The sequence below is a fragment of the Phodopus roborovskii genome, unplaced genomic scaffold (genome assembly GCF_943737965.1).
Source record: "Phodopus roborovskii unplaced genomic scaffold, PHOROB, whole genome shotgun sequence".
Taxonomy (NCBI): Eukaryota; Metazoa; Chordata; class Mammalia; order Rodentia; family Cricetidae; genus Phodopus; species Phodopus roborovskii.
In genome coordinates, this window is record NW_026126290.1 from 1,389 (window position 1) to 20,822 (window position 19,434).

Sequence of the window (19,434 nt, forward strand, 5' to 3'; positions counted from 1 at the left end):
GATTCTGCCATGTTATGGTATTTACTGGTTATATATGTTGATGCATGTATTTGTTCATCAGGACTATCACTGTCATATATTGACACATGTGAATTTTCTTTGCACTGTATCTAAATATTTCTTTATTCCCGTTTTGCTTTAAAGAGTTTGGATTATATAAACAGTTTCCACAGTAAAGGAATTGAAAATAACCTGAATTTAGTATTGAAAATAGCTAGTGAACAACTTAGAAAGCTATATTTCAATTGTAAAACATGTTAAATATGTGCAAAACAGTTCAGAGGCATTGTGGACAGGCTGCCATCCAGGGGGTAACCAGATGATATAGTATGGCAGGCACTATTAGAGAGGACAAATGACAGAGGAAATTAACCTTTGATTTTACCTCAGATCATTGGTTTCCATCATTATTCACGGGGCCTTGATGCCTATTTTAGAAAACTGAAGTTTGATTTAATTGTGTTTAGAATTGCAATGGTTCTCATCTTCTTTTATACAACTTATTTTTAAACAAAAACAACTCACATAGAAAAGTTTAACTATTGTAAGCTGCCCAATATAAGCTTGTAACATAAACCTAAAATTTATTTCAAGTGGATAATTTAAATACAGTTGTCTTGGGATATTCATTTTGTGCTTTAAATCTTTATCCTCACATGTATTTTAAGAGAAAGTGCTTAGATGTTTCTGGAATGCTGCCAACTTGAAGGAATTGGGAAAGAAGTTAGTTTTAATTGAGATTATATGAGCATTTAAATTGAGTGCTAATGCGTGGATGGAAATCTGTATAAGCAATGATATGTAGGCACTCATTAGAATGTAGCTCTATCTTTGAAGAAGATATACTGAGCAAGCAAGAAGGTGAATGTGAAAACATCTGTTAAAATGATTTATAAAGTTGCTTTATCTTCTTTTTCCTTCGTACCTGAAAAAAATGAGAGGGAACCAGGCAGCCAACTGACTAAACCTGTTTTTATTGAAGATGCTAATTTTGGACGCCAGATATCCTATCAACATGCAGTTGTCCATATTCCCACGGACATCTATGAGGGCTGTTAGTAAAAAACTTGCAGAATTATTGGGATGCTGAGCATGCCTTCATGTCTTATTTAGAGAAAGAAAACTGTCTCTGTTACAAAGTATATAAGAATCTATGGGAAGGCTTTAGTTAGAGCTCTGTAGTAGATTGCTTAACTACTATATAACGCCTTCCTGGGTTCAGTCTCTAGAAGCAAATATTGCATAACTAAACAGTCACATCACACTCGCTTATGCACACACACACATAACAACAACAAAATAGTATAGGTAGACTCCATTATGCAATGTGACAAATGTGATTTTTATGTATAGTTTCTACCACATAGCTTCTAGAACCCCTTATTGGAAAGTAGGGGTTGTTCTGATCTACTCTTGTGTAAATCATTCTGATATCCTAGTTAGTATGAGATATCTTTCAAAAGATATTTCTCTCTCTCCCCTCTCTCTATATATATATATATATATATATATATATATATATATATATATACACACACACATTTGTTCTTTAGAACAGAATAGCACAGATACACATTGTGCATGTGTAAGCCACACCGTTGGTAAAGGGAGAGAAAGCGTGTGTTTCAGACTGCAGTTTTAGACTACTGCCTCTACCACTTCTTGCAATGTCTGTCAGTGTGGCTTTCTCTTTACCACTGAACAGACTAAAAACCTCTTAATTTTCCAAGAGAATGTTGGATCAAGATACAAATTAATTTTCTCTTGGAACGGAAATTGACCTAAGACTCTCAGCTAAGATGAATTCACTTTAAGAAAGGGAGGAGGGTGTGCAATTAGGAAGAAACAGGGAGAAGCTTTTGCTGTCTCCTGGGGATTTTCTTGCATTAATAAAGGTGAACTCAGGGTCCTGTTGGGGCTTTTCTGGATTTGTAATCCAGGCATTTGGTCTTGACTCTGTCGTTCCCATGGGCTCCCATCCATTTCCCCCTAGCCTTTTCCCTGAATCCCTTCTGTATGTCAAGACCCACCGGACATAAATAAAAAACAAAAAAAAAACTCACTGTGCATTAAAAAAATATTTCATATTCTCAGCAATGGACAAACTATAGAATTTATCAAGTATCCAGAGCATACCTGAAATTGTTTGATTCCAGGAGCTAGATTGCATGAGCTTGGATGTAAACTTAAGCAAATTGTTTCTCAACCAATCACCTTTTTAGCAAACATTTTCCTAGATGCAAAATGAAGTAAGATTACAGACCTAAAAACCATGTGAGGATGAAGTATCAATATAATTTCAGTTCTCTGAATAATAGCAAACCCAAGGTAGGCTTATAGTAGAATTCACTATTATTAGCCTCATTTATTTAGATGAATGCAAGTGTTAAGAATTTTGTAAAGCATATTTTATTGGTAGATGTTTTCTGAGGCTATTTATTAAAGTAATGTGAAATGCATGCATGCATCTTTGTATCACATGAATTTCACCTCTTGTTAACGTGTATTATTCCTTCATTAATCCTGTCCATTTTTGTTTCCTGTGCTGCTGGGGGTGGGCACCCATGGTCTCATCGTATTCACTTGGCAAGTGTAGTGCTACCCACTCACATCTCAGTCTTTACTCTTTTCATTAATTTGAAAAACACTTGCTAACTTTCAGAGTATAGGTTCTTTTAGAGGTTTGATTGTCCTACTTTTAGTGAGAAAGTTGTGTGTGTACAAAGTTTGTTAATACATGACACTGAAAATAACATCTTTCTTGATTCACACTGTGAGATCCCAAGCCTTTTAAATGAATTATTTTTTATTTGTGAATCACAACATTAATTATTGTGATTACACTTTACAAGATCCTTTTAACTGATAAGATGGCTCAATAGTTAAGAGCACCGCGGCTCTTACAGAGGACCCAGGTTTGATTCCCAGCACCCAATGATGTCCTCTTCTTACCTCTGTGGACACTAGAGATGCACATGGTAAACATGCAATCAAACATTCCTGGACATACTTAAATATTAAAATTAGTTATGCTTATACAACCTGATTCATTGAATGTTAATATATTTTGTACAGTTCCTCAATTTTTAAAAACCTTAAGTTTATATTTTTCTGTTTTCCTGTCATTAGTTGATGTGATTTGTGTCTATCTTTGCATTTACAATGAAGAAAAAATAACAGGAAAATATGTAAAATTATGACTCAAACTGTTTTGTTCTATGTTCCATTAGTTATCTTTTGGGTCTCATGATAACCTAGTCAAGGAGTTTTTTCACCAAACAGCCATATTGTGTGGCTTATTTTCTTTAGCATGTGTACTCTCATGAATTCTTGATATGAAACAAATGCACTCACATACCTAAATAAAGTTAGTGCAGCTCTGCCTGAATATCTGTTTGTTTCTCAGTAGGAGACATAACTGACATTTGCTATAAAAACAAAGTATTTTTATAAGTTCATAGATTAACATTTGATGATTTTAGAACCAACATTGTCTACAAGAAGTAAGACACTTTACAGGATGGGCTTCATGTTCTCATGCTATGTATTTACTTTGTTATTTTTAATTATGTATGTGATTTTTCCTGTGTATGTGCATGTATATGTCCACTTCTTTGGCCACAGAAGTTTTTTTTTTTTTAAGCTGGAGTAATAGATGCAACCTGAGTGGCAATGGACCAAACAAAGGTCCTCTGGAAAATTCTTTCTTGAACAAGTCTTTATTCATGCAAGTGTGTATTTGTGTGTTTGTGTGTATGTGTGTGTGTGTGTATATGTGTATGTGTGTGTGTGTGTGTGTCTCTCCCAGGAATCTTCTGTGTCTACCTGCTCTGCACTTAAATTACATTCACCCATCATAAAACTCAGTATCTTTATGTGAACTGTAGGAAACAAACCTCGGTCCTAACCCTAAAAGAGTCAGGGAAGTACCATAATGAATGAATCATTCTCCCAGCCCCTCCTGTTTTCTTCCTCTTGGGTAGTGTTGTTGTGTACCTCTGTGTATAGAGGCCAGAGGCTGATGGTGGTTGCCTCCTGCAGTCACTGTCTTTATTTTTTGAGAAGCTCTCTCACTAACCTGGAGCTCACTGATTCAATTAGGGTGGCTATTCAGTTGGCTTCACAGATCCACTACTGCCTAACCTGGACACCCACTGCCGGAGTTTCAGACTTATCTTCCTGCCTACCCGCTCTTTCATGTGTAATGGAGATCCAAATTGAGATCCCCGTGCTTTAACCCTATAGGTGATGCCTCTCCCCCTGTCCCCCATTTAATGATTCTTATGTACTTGTTACTTTTAGTGAAATAGCATTCATAGCTAAAGTCTTCATATATTATACCCAAGAACAGGTGTAAACACTTACAGAGAAAAACATACATTTTTTTGATATTAATTTTTTACATACCATACACTATTTTTTTAAATGTACAAGAATGTTGACTATATAAATACTTTTGTTCCCAATTTAGAATAAACTATTTGTAAGCATCTGTAAAAAGTTTTAAAGTCACAAAGAATAATATTATTAGCTTGAAAATCAAGGAGATGAATGCTTATGCTTTTTAAACATTACATGGTAGTATTACTTTGAAAACAAAAAGAGAAAAGTTCAAAATTTGGTTCATTTGTTCAGCCTGCCTTTTTTCTGGATATTGCATCATCGTTTGATGATATCTCATCAGTGCACTGCTAACCTCTTGTGGCCCATACACCTTTAAAATTCCCATCCAGCACTTTGCATTGCATGAGCAAATGACAGGACTCAAATTAGAAATGTCAGCAAGGTCTGGAGAGTCTGTAATTCCTAGTAGCCAACAGTTGGTTCCTCAGAATGAGCCAGGTACAAGGACTGCTGTAAGTTCCTGAGTTTAATGAATATGAAAGTATACTGTAATTGAAGGCTTAACGCAAGAACAGCCTCCCTTTGCTCAAAGGCATTTGTGTGGCTGCATCTCAGAACCAATTCATGTTCAAATTTCCCAAGGAAATTACTTTTTAAAGTCCCTTGAATTGAAATGTTATTATTTTCAGTCAATTATATATTTAAATTTTCAAAATTATAGCTTCAATTAGAGCACCATCTCAATTTTTCATGTCTGGGTTCCTTATTGATTGCTACATTTTGATTTATACCCAAACCACTTAATTTTCAGATCTCATTTAGACTATAAACAAAAACAAGCTCTGGATATTGTGAACTAATTATTTTCTCAGTTCTTTGTTTCTAAATGTGTGCATTGACATGGGTCAAGCTCATACTAGGCAGGCACTCTGCATTGAGCTGCATCCCAATGCCCCAGATTTGTTTGAGCACAGAATTTTACTAATATTTTAATCATTTCAGGACTATCTTCTTAGACTATTCTATAGATTTACAGTCATTTAATAGCATGTACTGTTTTTGTTTATTTAGACAAAGTTTGTAGAGAATGTATATAGTGTGTTGACTGCATGCCTATGAGTATACCATGTACCTGCCCAGTGCTTTTGAGGCCAGAAGAAGGAAAACAGCCTCTGAAACTGAATTTAAATAGTTATGAGCCATCACTTGGGTGCTGGAAACTGAACCTTGGTCCTCTGAAAAAGCTGCAAATGCTATTAACAATTGTGCCCTCTTTCCAATCCCATACAACTTTCTTCTAAAGAAAAAAGTTGGGTATGGCACATTTTAGAGTGAGGCAGGTCGATACCAGTGAGGTAGAGGTCAACTTGTGGTCCATATAATGAGTTCCAGACCGTACAGGGCTACACAGTAAAACCAGAACCATCCCCACCCCCCCCACCAAAAGCAACAGTTAAATGAACAAGAAAAATATACCTTATCTGTCTTTGGTTCAAGAACACCAGAAAAGGAGGGGCTGAGATTGGAATGTGGAACAGGAGTCTGCAAAGCAGACAAAAGGCTTCACTGTCCCATACAAGGAGCTGAAAGGTGTTGTGGGAAGAGTGTGTTTTAGGATCCAGCACACCAGGTTTTTTCTTCCTACAAAAGTCAGAGATCCCAACTCATTCAACATGAAGAGAATCTGGAGACTGCTTCTAGGAAATGCTATCCTCTGATCATACTTTAACCCCAGAAACTTTTAAACTTGTATTTTATGGAATATGAAAAGGATTACATTTTTTCCCTTGAAAATTAGAATTTTTAATTAAAACTAATTTCTGAAAAAGCATTTTGTCACTTTTTTTTCTTATTATAGATGAGTCTGATGATTGCTGTGATAAATCTCATGAATACAACCAAATAGGAAATAAAAAAAGATGATAGATTAACCAGTTAGAGAAATAAAGACCAGGTCTTGAGGTTGTATAACTTTTTCAAAGCTCATGTGGTTTTGTCCTATATGTGCCCTAGAATTTAAGTAAGGCAGTTATTATTTCAGTTTTAGTAATGGCGAAATAAATGGACATAATTTTATTAAAAGATGTTAGTTTTGATAAGACATGAAAATTTTCAGGAGTCATATTGTTTTGAAGTTTTAAACTACTAATAATCACCAATATTTCAACTAACTTATCTTGATCAAAGTTTATCATGAGGCTATAACTACTTACCATGAGCTCAAAGGGTATTAATTATGCAGAATAAAAATGTTTTCTTGTCTTCTGTTTGAAGTGCTTATGCTGTTTTATAAGTTTTAGCAACTGATTTTTCCAAAAAGGATGTACACCATTGAATACTGAGCTGAGACACTGGCATATGGGTATGCTCCCTGGCTTTCGTAGGAGAATCACTTGAGATACTGAGTCCAAGAGCAGCCTAGATATTCTTGTAAATTCCTGTTTGATAATACATGATGGATGCTTTCTCTCTCTCTCTCTCTCTCTCTCTCTCTCTCCTGTGTGTGTGTGTGTGTGTGTGTGTGTGTGTGTGTGTGTGTGTTTGTGTATGTGTGTGTATGGAGAAAGAGAGAGACATTGGATACACTGGTAATGTCATTAACTGTTAAATTTACTTGCCTTGAGAAACTTGCTTTATCATCTCAGCAAATGCATACTCTGACACATTTTATAAGATTAAAATGTTTACATTCAAATTCATTGACAACCTCAAATAATCGAGATTCTTTTCTCCAGCATATAAAGGTAAATGAAAATAAGATATTTGTTGTTTCTGGAAAACTGTAACATCCTAAATAACAAAATGAATTATAAGCTTTGCATTAAAATTTACATATGGCCAAAAACAGAATTTGAAATAATTAGATATGAATTGTTGCTTAGCTTCTTCATCTGCAGAGGAAGTAACGTACCCTGTGGGTTGTAGTAAATGATTTCATGTTAATGAATATAAGGAATCTATAAACCAGAGCTTGATCTTGTCCACTTGTTGGTAAATCTCCAAATACTAAAATAAGATGAATACAAAATACTGCCATGTTTCTCTAAACTATACCAAATTTGTTTTGTAATAAATAATTGTAAGAAAACATTTTAATATATTAGCTATTGAGCATATTGGAAATAAAGTAGACTTTCAAAGAGTTGGTTTAATCTTTGCTATATGGTAACCTACTCTTGTTTAAATCTCTTATAGGCTTAATAACCTGATATATACTAGCTACTTTGGGAGCACCCCAGATAAATATCCCCCAAAGATCAGATTTCCTAATGCATTCAGTACCCTGTTGAACACTCAATCCACCCTGTTTCAATTTTCAAAGCAATAATTTTCATGTTAGTATTTATCATAAACAAAATTTAAATAAAAACACAATGATAAAAATGATTTCATTGATAGGTCATGTTTACTGATTTCATTTCAGCAGAGGGTTTGTTTTTCAGTTAGCTTCAATTATAAATGGTGGATCATCATATGATACAGTTTGATGCCAAATAACTCAAAGATGTCTGTTTTTAAAGAACTGTCAGTAAGATGTTTCCATAGCTCTAACATTAGCAGAGTGGCTTTGATTTCATCTTTTTAAAAAGCAATTTAAATTGAAAGGTTTGATTCTGAATCATACAAGCAGAAATATGATTAAGTGTTAGGAAAGGGCACCCTTGAAAGAACAATTCATCCTGTGGCAAAGTGATCATCTATTGTAACAAAGGGATTAGCTAAATAATTAGTATTGCTCCTCATTAGCAACAGAGCAGTGAAATTGTAGGGACATCATAAAAGGACATGGAGGCCAAGCCTGAGGTTCAGTCATACATTTTAGGCTGTGATAATTTGACTATACTTAATAACTGACATAAGAGGAGCAATTCTACTCTGAGATAAACCAGTACTTGCTTTATTACCTTCTCTATTGATGTTTTTGCAATATATGCAAGTCCTAGAGAGCACCATTGTGTTCATTTTCTGATACCCGAAATGCCTATGACACAGTATCATTCTAATTACATAGAGACCAGTCTTATAATTTATTTTGGGTTACCCAATAATAGACCAATTCATATTAACAGTTTTATTATAGGCTTTGAAAATGACATTGAGTTAAATTGTGTCTCCACAAAACTTTGGAGATTTTGTGAAGCCACTGGGAAGAAGATGTAATAAGGATTGCCCCTTTCTTTGTTAGAGGGGTTCCTCGTCCCTATAATTAATGGTTTAAAACTGTTTCTTTACTATCCCTGTCTTTTAGAAGTGTTTGTTTACCACCTGGGCATATGTGTTTTTAACTATTTCTTCTCCATTCTTGTGGAGTATTATTTAGAACTACTTGGCTGCCAGTAGACATTTTTTTGTTGCTAGACCTTTTTTGCCTTTATTTCTGGATTAATTTTTGTTTTATATCGTTGTTGTGGCTTTAGTTTGAGATAAAAATCTTTCATTGTTGCCTAGGCTGGCGAGAACTTCTAGATTCAGGTGAGCGTCTATACCAGCTACCCATGTTGCTGAGAATGAAATGTACTTCTTCATTGAACTTATTTCAGAATCTCAACTTCAAAATTTCACCTGAAGTGATTGAGTTATTGAAATGTATTTATCATCAAAAATGACAGCAAAAAGCTCATATTTCTAGTTGAAAAAGCAATGTCAAATGGGAAGTTACATGTTATGAATAAATTGATACATTTATAGGTGAAATCAACACATACAGAAGATAAATTTACTCAGCTACCAATTTTTTTTTTAGAAAGACAAAATAATATCATAATACCCGATGGATTGTCCTTCTATTCTCAATGCAGTATTTGTGTTCAGGAGTAATTCTGATATATTGCTATTTTATTAGGCTTCACAGATAATATTACCCTGTCCATGTTAAAAACAGATTGCATTTTAGAATAATTTTGGAATGTTTGAATTTGTGAAGCAGTCAAACTTAATTAAAACACAAGAAGCATTTTAAGGGAATATTTTGCTTGTTCTTTAAAGACTTGTTTTTTATTTTATATTAATTCCTGAGTGTTTTTCTTACATGCATGTATGTGCAATACATGTGAGCAGGTGCCTATGTAGCCTGAAAAATGTTATTAGATCCTCTGAAAGCAGAGTTACATACAGTTATGAACTACAGCTGTAGATGCTAAAAATGGGACTACTACAAACCAGTAGAGCATTATTTTGAAAAATTCATTTTGTTTTCCATTATCATTTTATACATGTCCTAAATGAATCTCACTATGAAAGTCTAACTTATTTGTTAGCCTCCTAAAAATTTTTAGAGACTTCCTGTGGATAAGGGTGTGTGTGTGTGTGTGTGTGTGTGTGTGTGTGTGTGTGTGTATGCCAGCTCACACATGAGTGTATGCATGAGAGAGAGGGGGAAGAGAGACTTTAAAAATAATAAAATGGGTAAATATAATCTTAGAACTAATGTCAAAAACTGCTCTTGACTCAGTCTACTACCATGTAGTATTCTCATATGTATATAGACATCAGTGTCTTCCTTCCCTGGCTGCTGGAAGGGTCAGAGGTAGAAGCACAGGGGAAGGAAGTTGCAGAAGGATGAAGTTACCTCCCTGGGTGTCTTAGGTGACTGTGTAATGTTGTACTTATAGGTATTTAGGCCGATTATTCCTCGTGGGGACAGACCTTAAGGTTTTCACTGAGCATTGGGGTCTTGTTTTCTGTGACTTCATTGGACCAACAGCAACAAAAGAATCATGTTCACTGTTGTATTATGAACTTGATGCAGACACTTCCATTACTTTCAAGTCTTTAACCTGCCCCTCAGACTTACCTTGGGGACTTCATGAACACAGTGCTCTGTTCTCCCCCAACCCTTAGCAGATGCAATGACAGCAGACCAAGTCAGGACATGGTTAGGGTTAATGTTTTGTATTACATTCTGAGCTTGTCTCATGTTCCTTCAGATCAGGCCAATGTTTAAGACCTTTTCAGTGGAAAGTGTTCTTAGTGCACTTCGTACTCAGCATGTCAAGCTGAGGGTAGCTCGGTGACATTGTTTTTGTCACTGCTGCCCCAGGTCCTGGGCTTAAGAATCAACACTGAAAAAAATTAAGTGAATTAAGAATACTTAGAATTCAAGAGTCTGCATCAGCATATGTAACTAATTTGGGCACTAAAACCATTTTCCCACTTGAGGTTAACAACACCTGTGCATATCACCCAAGTACCAGAACTTTCTACCTTACACATTTCACTTAAGAATCCTCCCATCTACCCTTTCAAAAGCACTGCTCACAACCAACACTTCAGTATCCATTGTATGCTAGAACTCAAATATTGCACTATGATTACTAAGTTTCCTCCCATTTGTGTTGTTTTCAGTTCATACACCTTGGTGTTGTAGAAAAATACTTTATAAATTTTTAAATTAATATTCAAAGATTTGTAAGATGTCTTGTTATTGCTAGAATTTTCTTACTGTCTGTAGGAGAATACAAATAATTTTTTTTTTTGTTTCTAGAAAGGAACCACAGAGGGAGGAAAGGACAAAGTGTATTGTGCAATTCAATGTCTCAATAAAATTGAAGGCTGGAATCAGTTGTATCATCGGCTAACTTTGATGATGGGTATAACAAGTGACGGGCCACTCAAAGGTTGGAGAAGAGAGATAATGAAATCTTAAAATAGCTCCCACAACAGATTGACAGTACTGTTCACTGCAAATTAAAAACAGGATTGACAATTCGAGAGAAAATAGTGGTTGGAACCTGAGATGGGGACTTTTTAAATCATCTGGCATTTTGCTTCATGGATAAAATCTTACTAAATTCTCACTAGGAATAAAAATGTATTTGAAATATTTATAAAATTCTACTAAAAAGAGAAAGATATTTAAGTGAGCTATAGCTTTCAAAGCCAGTCATCAATAGTTGTAAACTTATCTGAATAATAGTACATGGGATTTTGAAACTCCTTCTGAAGTTGTGGGATATTTAAGGTGATAGCAAGTGTCCTTTCTAATTTTGTTCAAATTTTATATAAAATATACAAAATTATTGTTTTGACTAACATCTGGAACATGACTGGAAAAAGTCTTAATATTTATGTTTCCTGGGTATGTGAGAATCAGTTGCTATTTGCCAGGCATGGTCATGCGTACCTTTTGGCCCAGCACTTGAGAGGCAGAGGCTGGTGGATCTCTGTGTGTTTGAGGCCAGCCTGATCTACCAAGTGTGTTCTAGGACAGGCAGAGCTGCTACACAAGAAAGGCTGTCTTGAGGGAAAACAAACAAGCAAACAACAACAACAAAAACAGCATGAAAACACACTGGTGATGGCTAGGCCAGAAGTCTCCAGAAGTGTAAAATAGACAGTTGATTGGAAGTTCTGGATTTTAAAAGATTGAATCTTTAATGAAGATGCTATTCCTTATATGTAGAACTAATTAACCATTTATCTTCACCTTTTATAAGTCACCCATCCTTATGGACCTGGAAGATAATATTTTTACTCCATAATAATTATTTTTCTTATCCCTATAATCATTAGCTCCTTATAAAACTGAAAACAAAAATGAAAGAAAGCAGCTCACAAGAGAATATAAATGACCTAATAAACAAATAAAATGGATAATTTCACAGCTTACTGTGAAATTGGTACTTAATATTTGGTACTTAATATTTAATTAAATATAAAAATATTTAATACTTTTATCCTCAAAGTAGAAGTAAGTTTTTGTATGAATTGTTTTCTTCAAGATTCTTAAAGTTCATTCATGTACTGATATATATGTATATATATATATATATATATATATATATTTATATACATTTCTATATATATATATGAGAGTATGTGTGTGCATGTGTGTGTGTCTGTGTGTATGCTTGTAACAATTATCAATGAAAATAGAGAGCAAAGGGGTATATGAAAGAGTTTGGACAGGCTAAAGGGAATGATTTAATCTATAGTTTCATATAACAAAACATATAATTTAATAAAATAGAATTACTTTTAATCTGAGAAATCTATTCTCAGTATGTATTATTTAGAATATTATTGTGGCATTCATGTATTTGTGATTGAATCAGCTATTTGAAAAGTTAGTTCTTAAAATGGTTGATTATTTATTAAATTTTGTAACATAATTCCACTTAAGATTTCTGAAAGGGTTTTTTTTTTAAATCTAAGCCTCTTTTAGGTATCCAGTTGATAAAACTTAATTCTAAACTTTAAATCTTTAAACCAATGTTATGTAATAGCTAAAATAGGATGACATTTATATACTTCAATTTTACTTAAGTCAGTTTAATATTTATTGATATACACAATCCACTACTACAACTTTTTTAAGGTAAGTCCCACTTTCATATATTCTAAAAAAGACTATAGAGGATAGATAGATATATATAAATAGATGATGGATGATAAATACATGACAGATAAAATACTAATTGGTAAGGATGTAATGATCTTTTGAATTCTAACAAGAATGGGATATCAATAAAAAAGTGAAAATATTATATAACCTCTCTTCAAAGTTCAAAAGATGACCTGATTTTAGGGATTTAATATATTTAAAACATATGTAAATATACCAACAGACAATTATAAAATGTGTTCTGGTATGTCCATATTGATGCATCACTATTAATGCACTCATCTTTGTCATGTTTTTATTCTACTATTCATAAAATTCACAACTAATTAATTCAATCTGTATTTCTTTGCCTCTCAGGATTTCCCAACAAATATTTAACCTGTAAAAATTCTAGAAACAGATATGATGGCTAGCATCTATTTGGAAGATGATGAAGATGATGACGGGAGAGTAAGAATAGTTTAAGGCTGAGGCTTTCAATATACAGGAAGTTCAAGGGCATCTGTGGCTACTTGAAACCTGCCAAAATTAAAAATTAATAGAAATAAACAATGGAAAATAGAAACTGAGAATTCTGTTTAAATGCCTTATTTACAAAATAAATTTTAAGACAAACTTCCTAAGTCCTAAAGATTTCCTGAGAACTACAAAATGAACATCTGTGCTTCCTTATTTTTTATATTCTTTCCTTCTTTTTAATCTGGAATTTAGGAATGTGGCTGTTTAGGAAAAAAAACCCTGAAGCTCATTTTTAGCTAATTGAATTTAAACATCAACAGTTTGGAGTTTATGCTTTTATTCATTTCTAAGTCTACAGTCAGAATAAAAGATTATATAATTACATAAATCTTACATGTTTAAGTAATATATCTAGTTTATTAGCTCATTTTATAAAACTCTAAATAATTTATGACCCCAAGTATGTGGTGTTAATGGCTATTCCCACTGACTAAATTATAGTGCTGTTAATTTATGACAATGTTTAATAGAAATAACATGTGTTCTATAATCACTAGGGCAGAGGCCAAATCCAAAAATGAAGACATTTGAATTCAGCTTGTATTAGGAGGCGGAGGAAAAGAAAGCTAGCTATTCAAATGTCTGTACACATAGAGTTGGTCGCAGTATAAGAGCCATACAACATATTATAATACATTTATATTGATCTTTACATTGCTATAGTTATCTTAAGCATTTTCCCATTACTTCTTATAACAAAGAATGGGTGCTTAATGGAAATTTTAAATAATACAAATTATCTCTGGAACAAATTGAACTATTATATGAACTGATGATTTTCAACTTAGCAATACTATGTATTTTTTAAACTTGATTGTAAGTTTTATTTTTAAAAATGTACATTTTTACTTATCCATTACCCATTGGAATATCATCTTCTAAATACATTTTCTTGGTGATACTTTGTTAATTTCTGATGAATCGTAGCAAAATTTCATGTCCCTCTGTCACCTGTGTGCCTCCCAAACACCGGTCTATGCCATTTGGGAATCTCTTTCTAGCACTGGTTCTCATGGTTTTGGTCCAGGGAACATGGGAAATCTGTTCTAAGTAACCTTTGGGTGAGACTTTAACTTCCACCAGTAACATAATTGAAATTTATACAAATGTCTTCTTTCCTTTTGTATATATAAAGATCCGAGAAAAAAGAATCTTTACTGAAACTGATATTGACACTGTTCACATGTTTGTACTTCACCTTGTATTTGGTATATATAATGGGTTTTTTAATTCAGTGTAAGATGCTGTCAAATAATTTCATTTCCTTTAAAACTATTTGTATACAGACCATGATTTTGCCATTATGAATTTCAAAAATTAGAATTAGAATCTCTGCTTAGAAAATCACATTAAAACACTAAAATACAGCAGAAGAAAATCCTAAGACTAAGGAAATCAATTGATGACAAATAAAGAGAGAGGGTCAAAATGTGCCTTCACTGAAATATCAATTTTATAATCAGTATAATTCCCATCAGGGTTGTATGTGCACATCATAAATATGAATTTTTTTGTGTAAAACTCATTCCAGGTTAAATAAAACAATTCACTCAAGTCTAATATTAAAAAATTATCTAGATCAAAATTACACTTTAATCATTTATATGCTTTATAAATTTAATTTTGAAATTTTCTTTGAAAATATCATCATGAATATAGTCTTCACATCATTTATACCCTTCCCTCTAATAGGTTTTCTATATTAATAGTATTTTAACTTATAAGGAACTAAGGGAAATACCGAAATTTTTAGAAGAGTGTTGGAAAATATGTCTATTTGTTTTTATGTAGTATTCATTTTAATGACTCCATTATAATGCTTAAAATCACTGATAGTACAAGTAGAAAATTTATCATTTCTGATAAGAGACCAACTCTAGAAAGCAATATTTGATTGGAGATCATTGGTCGGCTCTTGGGACTGAAAAGATTCATATGGGAGAATCTCTGCTCCCATTATTATAAAAATTTTATCCTTATTTTCTTTTAAATGTTGTGAAATTATAAAGAACCCTGTTTTTGTCCATATACAAAACTCAAGTCTGGGCAGTATACAGGGGGCTAGCATAACTGGATGCTAATAATTATATTAATGATGATGAACATGATAGGTACATATCCATTTAAATAGTAACCAGCCAAAATGGAGTACGCTTCCCTACTTAAGCACATAAAATCTTAAAACTCTGGAAAAATATCATGTTACACTATGAGAAAAGTGCTCAGACTTTTGGTTTTAACCAAAGATATTATTACAGGTTTTACATTTAGGAGTAGCAAATAGAAAGAGCAGGAAAAATACAGATTGATACTTAATTAGGATAATTAGGATGAATATAAAGAATTCTAATTAATAAGACAAAGACATGCAAAAGATTTACTATTGTTTATTTTGAAAAGCCCAAGAAACTGACACTCAGTAGTATAGATTCAGACTTCCATCATAGTTAATACAGAACAAAAACTGACAAGGACATAAGGTTTCTCTTAAAAACAGCAATCACATTAATATTAAGTTGTGTGTGTGTGTGTGTGTGTGTGTGTGTGTGTGTGTGTAAGGATAGTGGAAGGATAGTAAAATTAATTTCAATATGTTATCAAGGTTTACATCAAGGGATGACTATTTGCTTAAGATTAAATTGGATTTCTTATTTAATATGAACTTAATTTTCTATTTTATGAAATATTCTCTCGGGTGTTAATTTTTAAAGTCAAGTTTTCTTTCCAAGAATGAAAATCAGATATATTTTTAATGAAATCCCATCAATTCTGCCTTTGCAGGAAGTTTTTCTATTCAGGATCTCTGGGTTATTCAAAGAACATGGGTCTACCAATCCAAATCACTTTCTCTTCTTCCCTTTTGAATAATTCAAATTCCATAAGCTTTCTGGGTATTTTAGTCTTGGCACTCAGGGTAGTGAGCCCAAGAGATCAGCCTCCCAGACAGACCTGACATCTTTCCACCTTGGGAAATGTTTTGGAGCAAGTACTTTGTGGGCTCCAATTGTCCCTCAAAGTATTTATTTAGTTTCTGATAATAATATGTTGTAAGTTGGGTTTGTGATACACAGTCAAATTCGGGTCGAAATGACTGCTTCTGTTGCGTCTTTTCTATTAAACTCAGAGAAAATTAAAAGAAATGGTCAGAGTTCATGTTCAGTTGATATTGAGAATCTCACCAATGATTATTAAAATGTTTTAAAGGGGAAAGTTTTGTTTTATTTTAAATGATATAATATCTGTGCTTATTCATGTTTTAGTTGAAAACTAGGTTTAATACATAATAATAAAAATTGAGGCAATGTGCAATTCTCTCTCCTCAAACAGCATTTCCATAAGTTGGGGACTTTTGAACTCTTCTCCTATAGTCACCTAGGAACAAATAGATAATTATCATGGGTATAAACACATTGTGCTATTTGCTAGATAAATTGATTCAATTGTAGTATTGATAAATATACATGACTGATTATTATTTGTGTTAAAATGACAAAAAGCGCATAATTTGTGATGTTAGTTGGAAATGAAAGATAGTAAGTGAATCAAGTCAAACACGTGAAAACAAACACTGTATTGTACACACTAAAGAAAACTTAGGCAAACAGAAGATCAAGGTCACTCCAGATTGGGAGAGTGAAGTACAGATCAAGAAAAGGTGAACAATGGGTTATAATGATTTTTATTTCTCAAATGACAAAATGTTGGAGTTAGATTGTTAAACCTGTTACAGTAAAAATATCCAAATCACCTAAAAAATGATCATGGAACCCCTTGGAAATGCTTCTGGTGGGGTTTTTAGTAAGAGTATGTGGTTAGTTCTTTGTGTTGTCAATGCCAGTGTAAAGGATTGTTCATTTCCAAGTCCTCTTTCAATGGTAGCCATGATCCCTCTGCTTGCTGCAATCTCTTCTGTTTGAATGGAAGGCCTATTACACTGATGGGCTCTGGAGAGTAAAAGGAGTCTGCAAACTCCTCCAGTGCCTGAGTGTCTGTTATTGTCAACAAAATATCACTGGAACTGTCACTCCAACCGGTTTGTCTGTTGCCTGTCAGAGATTTTGGTGTGGCTGCAATGTGAGTCGTCTGACAGATGCTGTGACCCATAGTTGGAGTGTATTACCTCATTTATTGCTACTCAAGAGCTTAGAGCCATCCCAGACATGAGATGGGTGTTCAGGAAATGTTTGTTGACCCAATATATCTGTTGAATGAAAAACTGATGAGTGGGAAATGAAAAAGACAGATTGGAAAGTAATTGGCAGAAAGCTTCTCAGACATACATAGAGATTTGAAATCCTTTCCTAAAAGCTGGCTCCCCAAACAACCTGCATTTATAGGTGGTCAATCTGTCCCATAGCTTGCAGTGAGATTAAGAAATAAAATCAAATGATTAAACCCCTTGAATTTAGTTACTATTCACTTCTCAGTAACTGGTTGGTTTAGAAAAATAAAAGGAAATGAAGTACCATTTCTATCTACTTAGGCATGATGTGGCACAATGAAAGATGAAAAAGTAGCTGAACTGTTTCATGCTTCATAGAAAATTACCTCATTTAAAATTATGACTCAACGTGTAAGTTAAAATTCACTTCTTCCTGTACCCTTTCATTCACTAATTATATGCACTGAGAGCCTAGACATCTTAAGCCATTACTGTCCGGTGAATCTCTCTTATACATAAAGAATAGAGATTCATTGTAGTTTTCATGGCAACCCTAGGTAGCATGAGGTTCTCCCCATCCTGTGCCTGAAAAATCTGGAAATATTTCTGCTTGTGTGATTTTTCTTTAGGCTGTATACATGAATTAAACACAGGGATGTCACATTTTGTTGCATCTTCAACTTTATTTTTAGGCAATGGGTGAAATTAACACTGTGTGTGTGTTTAAAGTGTTACAAACATTTGGACTGCAAATAAACAAGGATTGTGTACTATGGATAGTGTCTTAATGCAAGTGTAAATATGATAGGACAGAGAACAATGAGTATATACTTTGCTGTGTGCAATAGTGGGTCAAATGGAGGGGCTCCCAAAAGAGGTTGATTCTAAACCAAGATGTGATGGAAAGCATTGAATAATTAGTAATGGAGAGAAGTCTGTCTAGACAAACATAATATTAGACACAATGACATAGGAGAGAGTCAGCATTCCATCTGCGGGGAATGGCAATAGTCTCTTCCATGGCTCAGGCTCTGTGTGCATAAAGGAGGTGAAGCATGCTGGGGGGGAGGGTGGAAGTCAATTACAAAACACCTGCTCTCAAGGAGAACAACTGGAGACCTGTAATTAGGGAGGTCACTGCCCAAGTAGAACACCATGGCAGCTGTAGGAAGAATGGATGAATATGAGCAGAAATTGGAGGCTGGGAGACTATTTAAAGACTTCACAGCTACAGTCATAGAGAAAGAACAGAAAATGTATGCTCTGCAGCTAGAAATGCCATGAACTGATTGTTTATTGTCCTCCTCGTTTCAGAAAAAACACATTTAAAGCAGTTAAAATGTTACAGGTACTTAGTCTGACCAGGTGTTGAATTATGTATCTCTTTTAAATCTGTGACCACTGATTTGAGATTTAAAAAAAAAATGTTTGCTAACAAATTTAATGTTTGTTGGAATCCTTACTTTCGCATGAAAAAGTAAACACGAATTATTAGAGTAGAAAAGTCTACCTGCATAACTAGGGCATCTACCTAGCAACGCAGTAAGTAGGACTCAGCAATTACTATGCCACTAACTAAAAATACATTGAAATGTATTTTTAGTCATGCTCCCTGTAGCCTGCATTCTGATAGGGGACGTTTTTGTTTTTGTGTACAACTGTCATTCTTCAAGTACATGAGAAAAATATGAATATTTTAATGTATGTATTCGTGTATGTGAGACTACTCTATATACATGTACAACTGCTAACATCCAAAGCATGTCTACTCACGTTGTTTTTAAAAAGACACTTAAATCAGTTCATGCCAGAATATGATATGTCTCTGTATGCAATAATCTGTGGTTCAAAACTGAGTTGTTCCCTGTCCCTCTTTTCAAAAGTCCATGGTGTTGAAAGCAGAAGTACTGTCTGCAACTGCAGCCGACTTATATATCCTGTGTGTCAGTGCATCTTATCTTTCCATCTTAAAATCACCCGGCAATTCATTGTCTTAAAACTGGTTGACACAGCCCTTAAGTATCAAGCAGTGTATGGTGCATTGACAATATCACCCGTTTCCCAG

The 19,434-nt window shown here is 33.9% G+C and overlaps 1 protein-coding gene across 1 annotated transcript in view; it reads left to right on the forward strand.

Annotated features, from left to right (window-relative positions):
* Positions 1–885: 885 nt before the first annotated feature.
* LOC127218679 (voltage-dependent calcium channel subunit alpha-2/delta-1-like) overlaps positions 886–19,434 on the forward strand; it is a gene marked incomplete at its 3' end in the record, with an annotated part of 106,604 nt that continues 88,055 nt past the window's right edge. Inside the window, 1 exon segment of the mRNA XM_051179698.1 lies at positions 886–1,054. Coding sequence (XP_051035655.1) covers positions 886–1,054 — 169 coding nt within the window.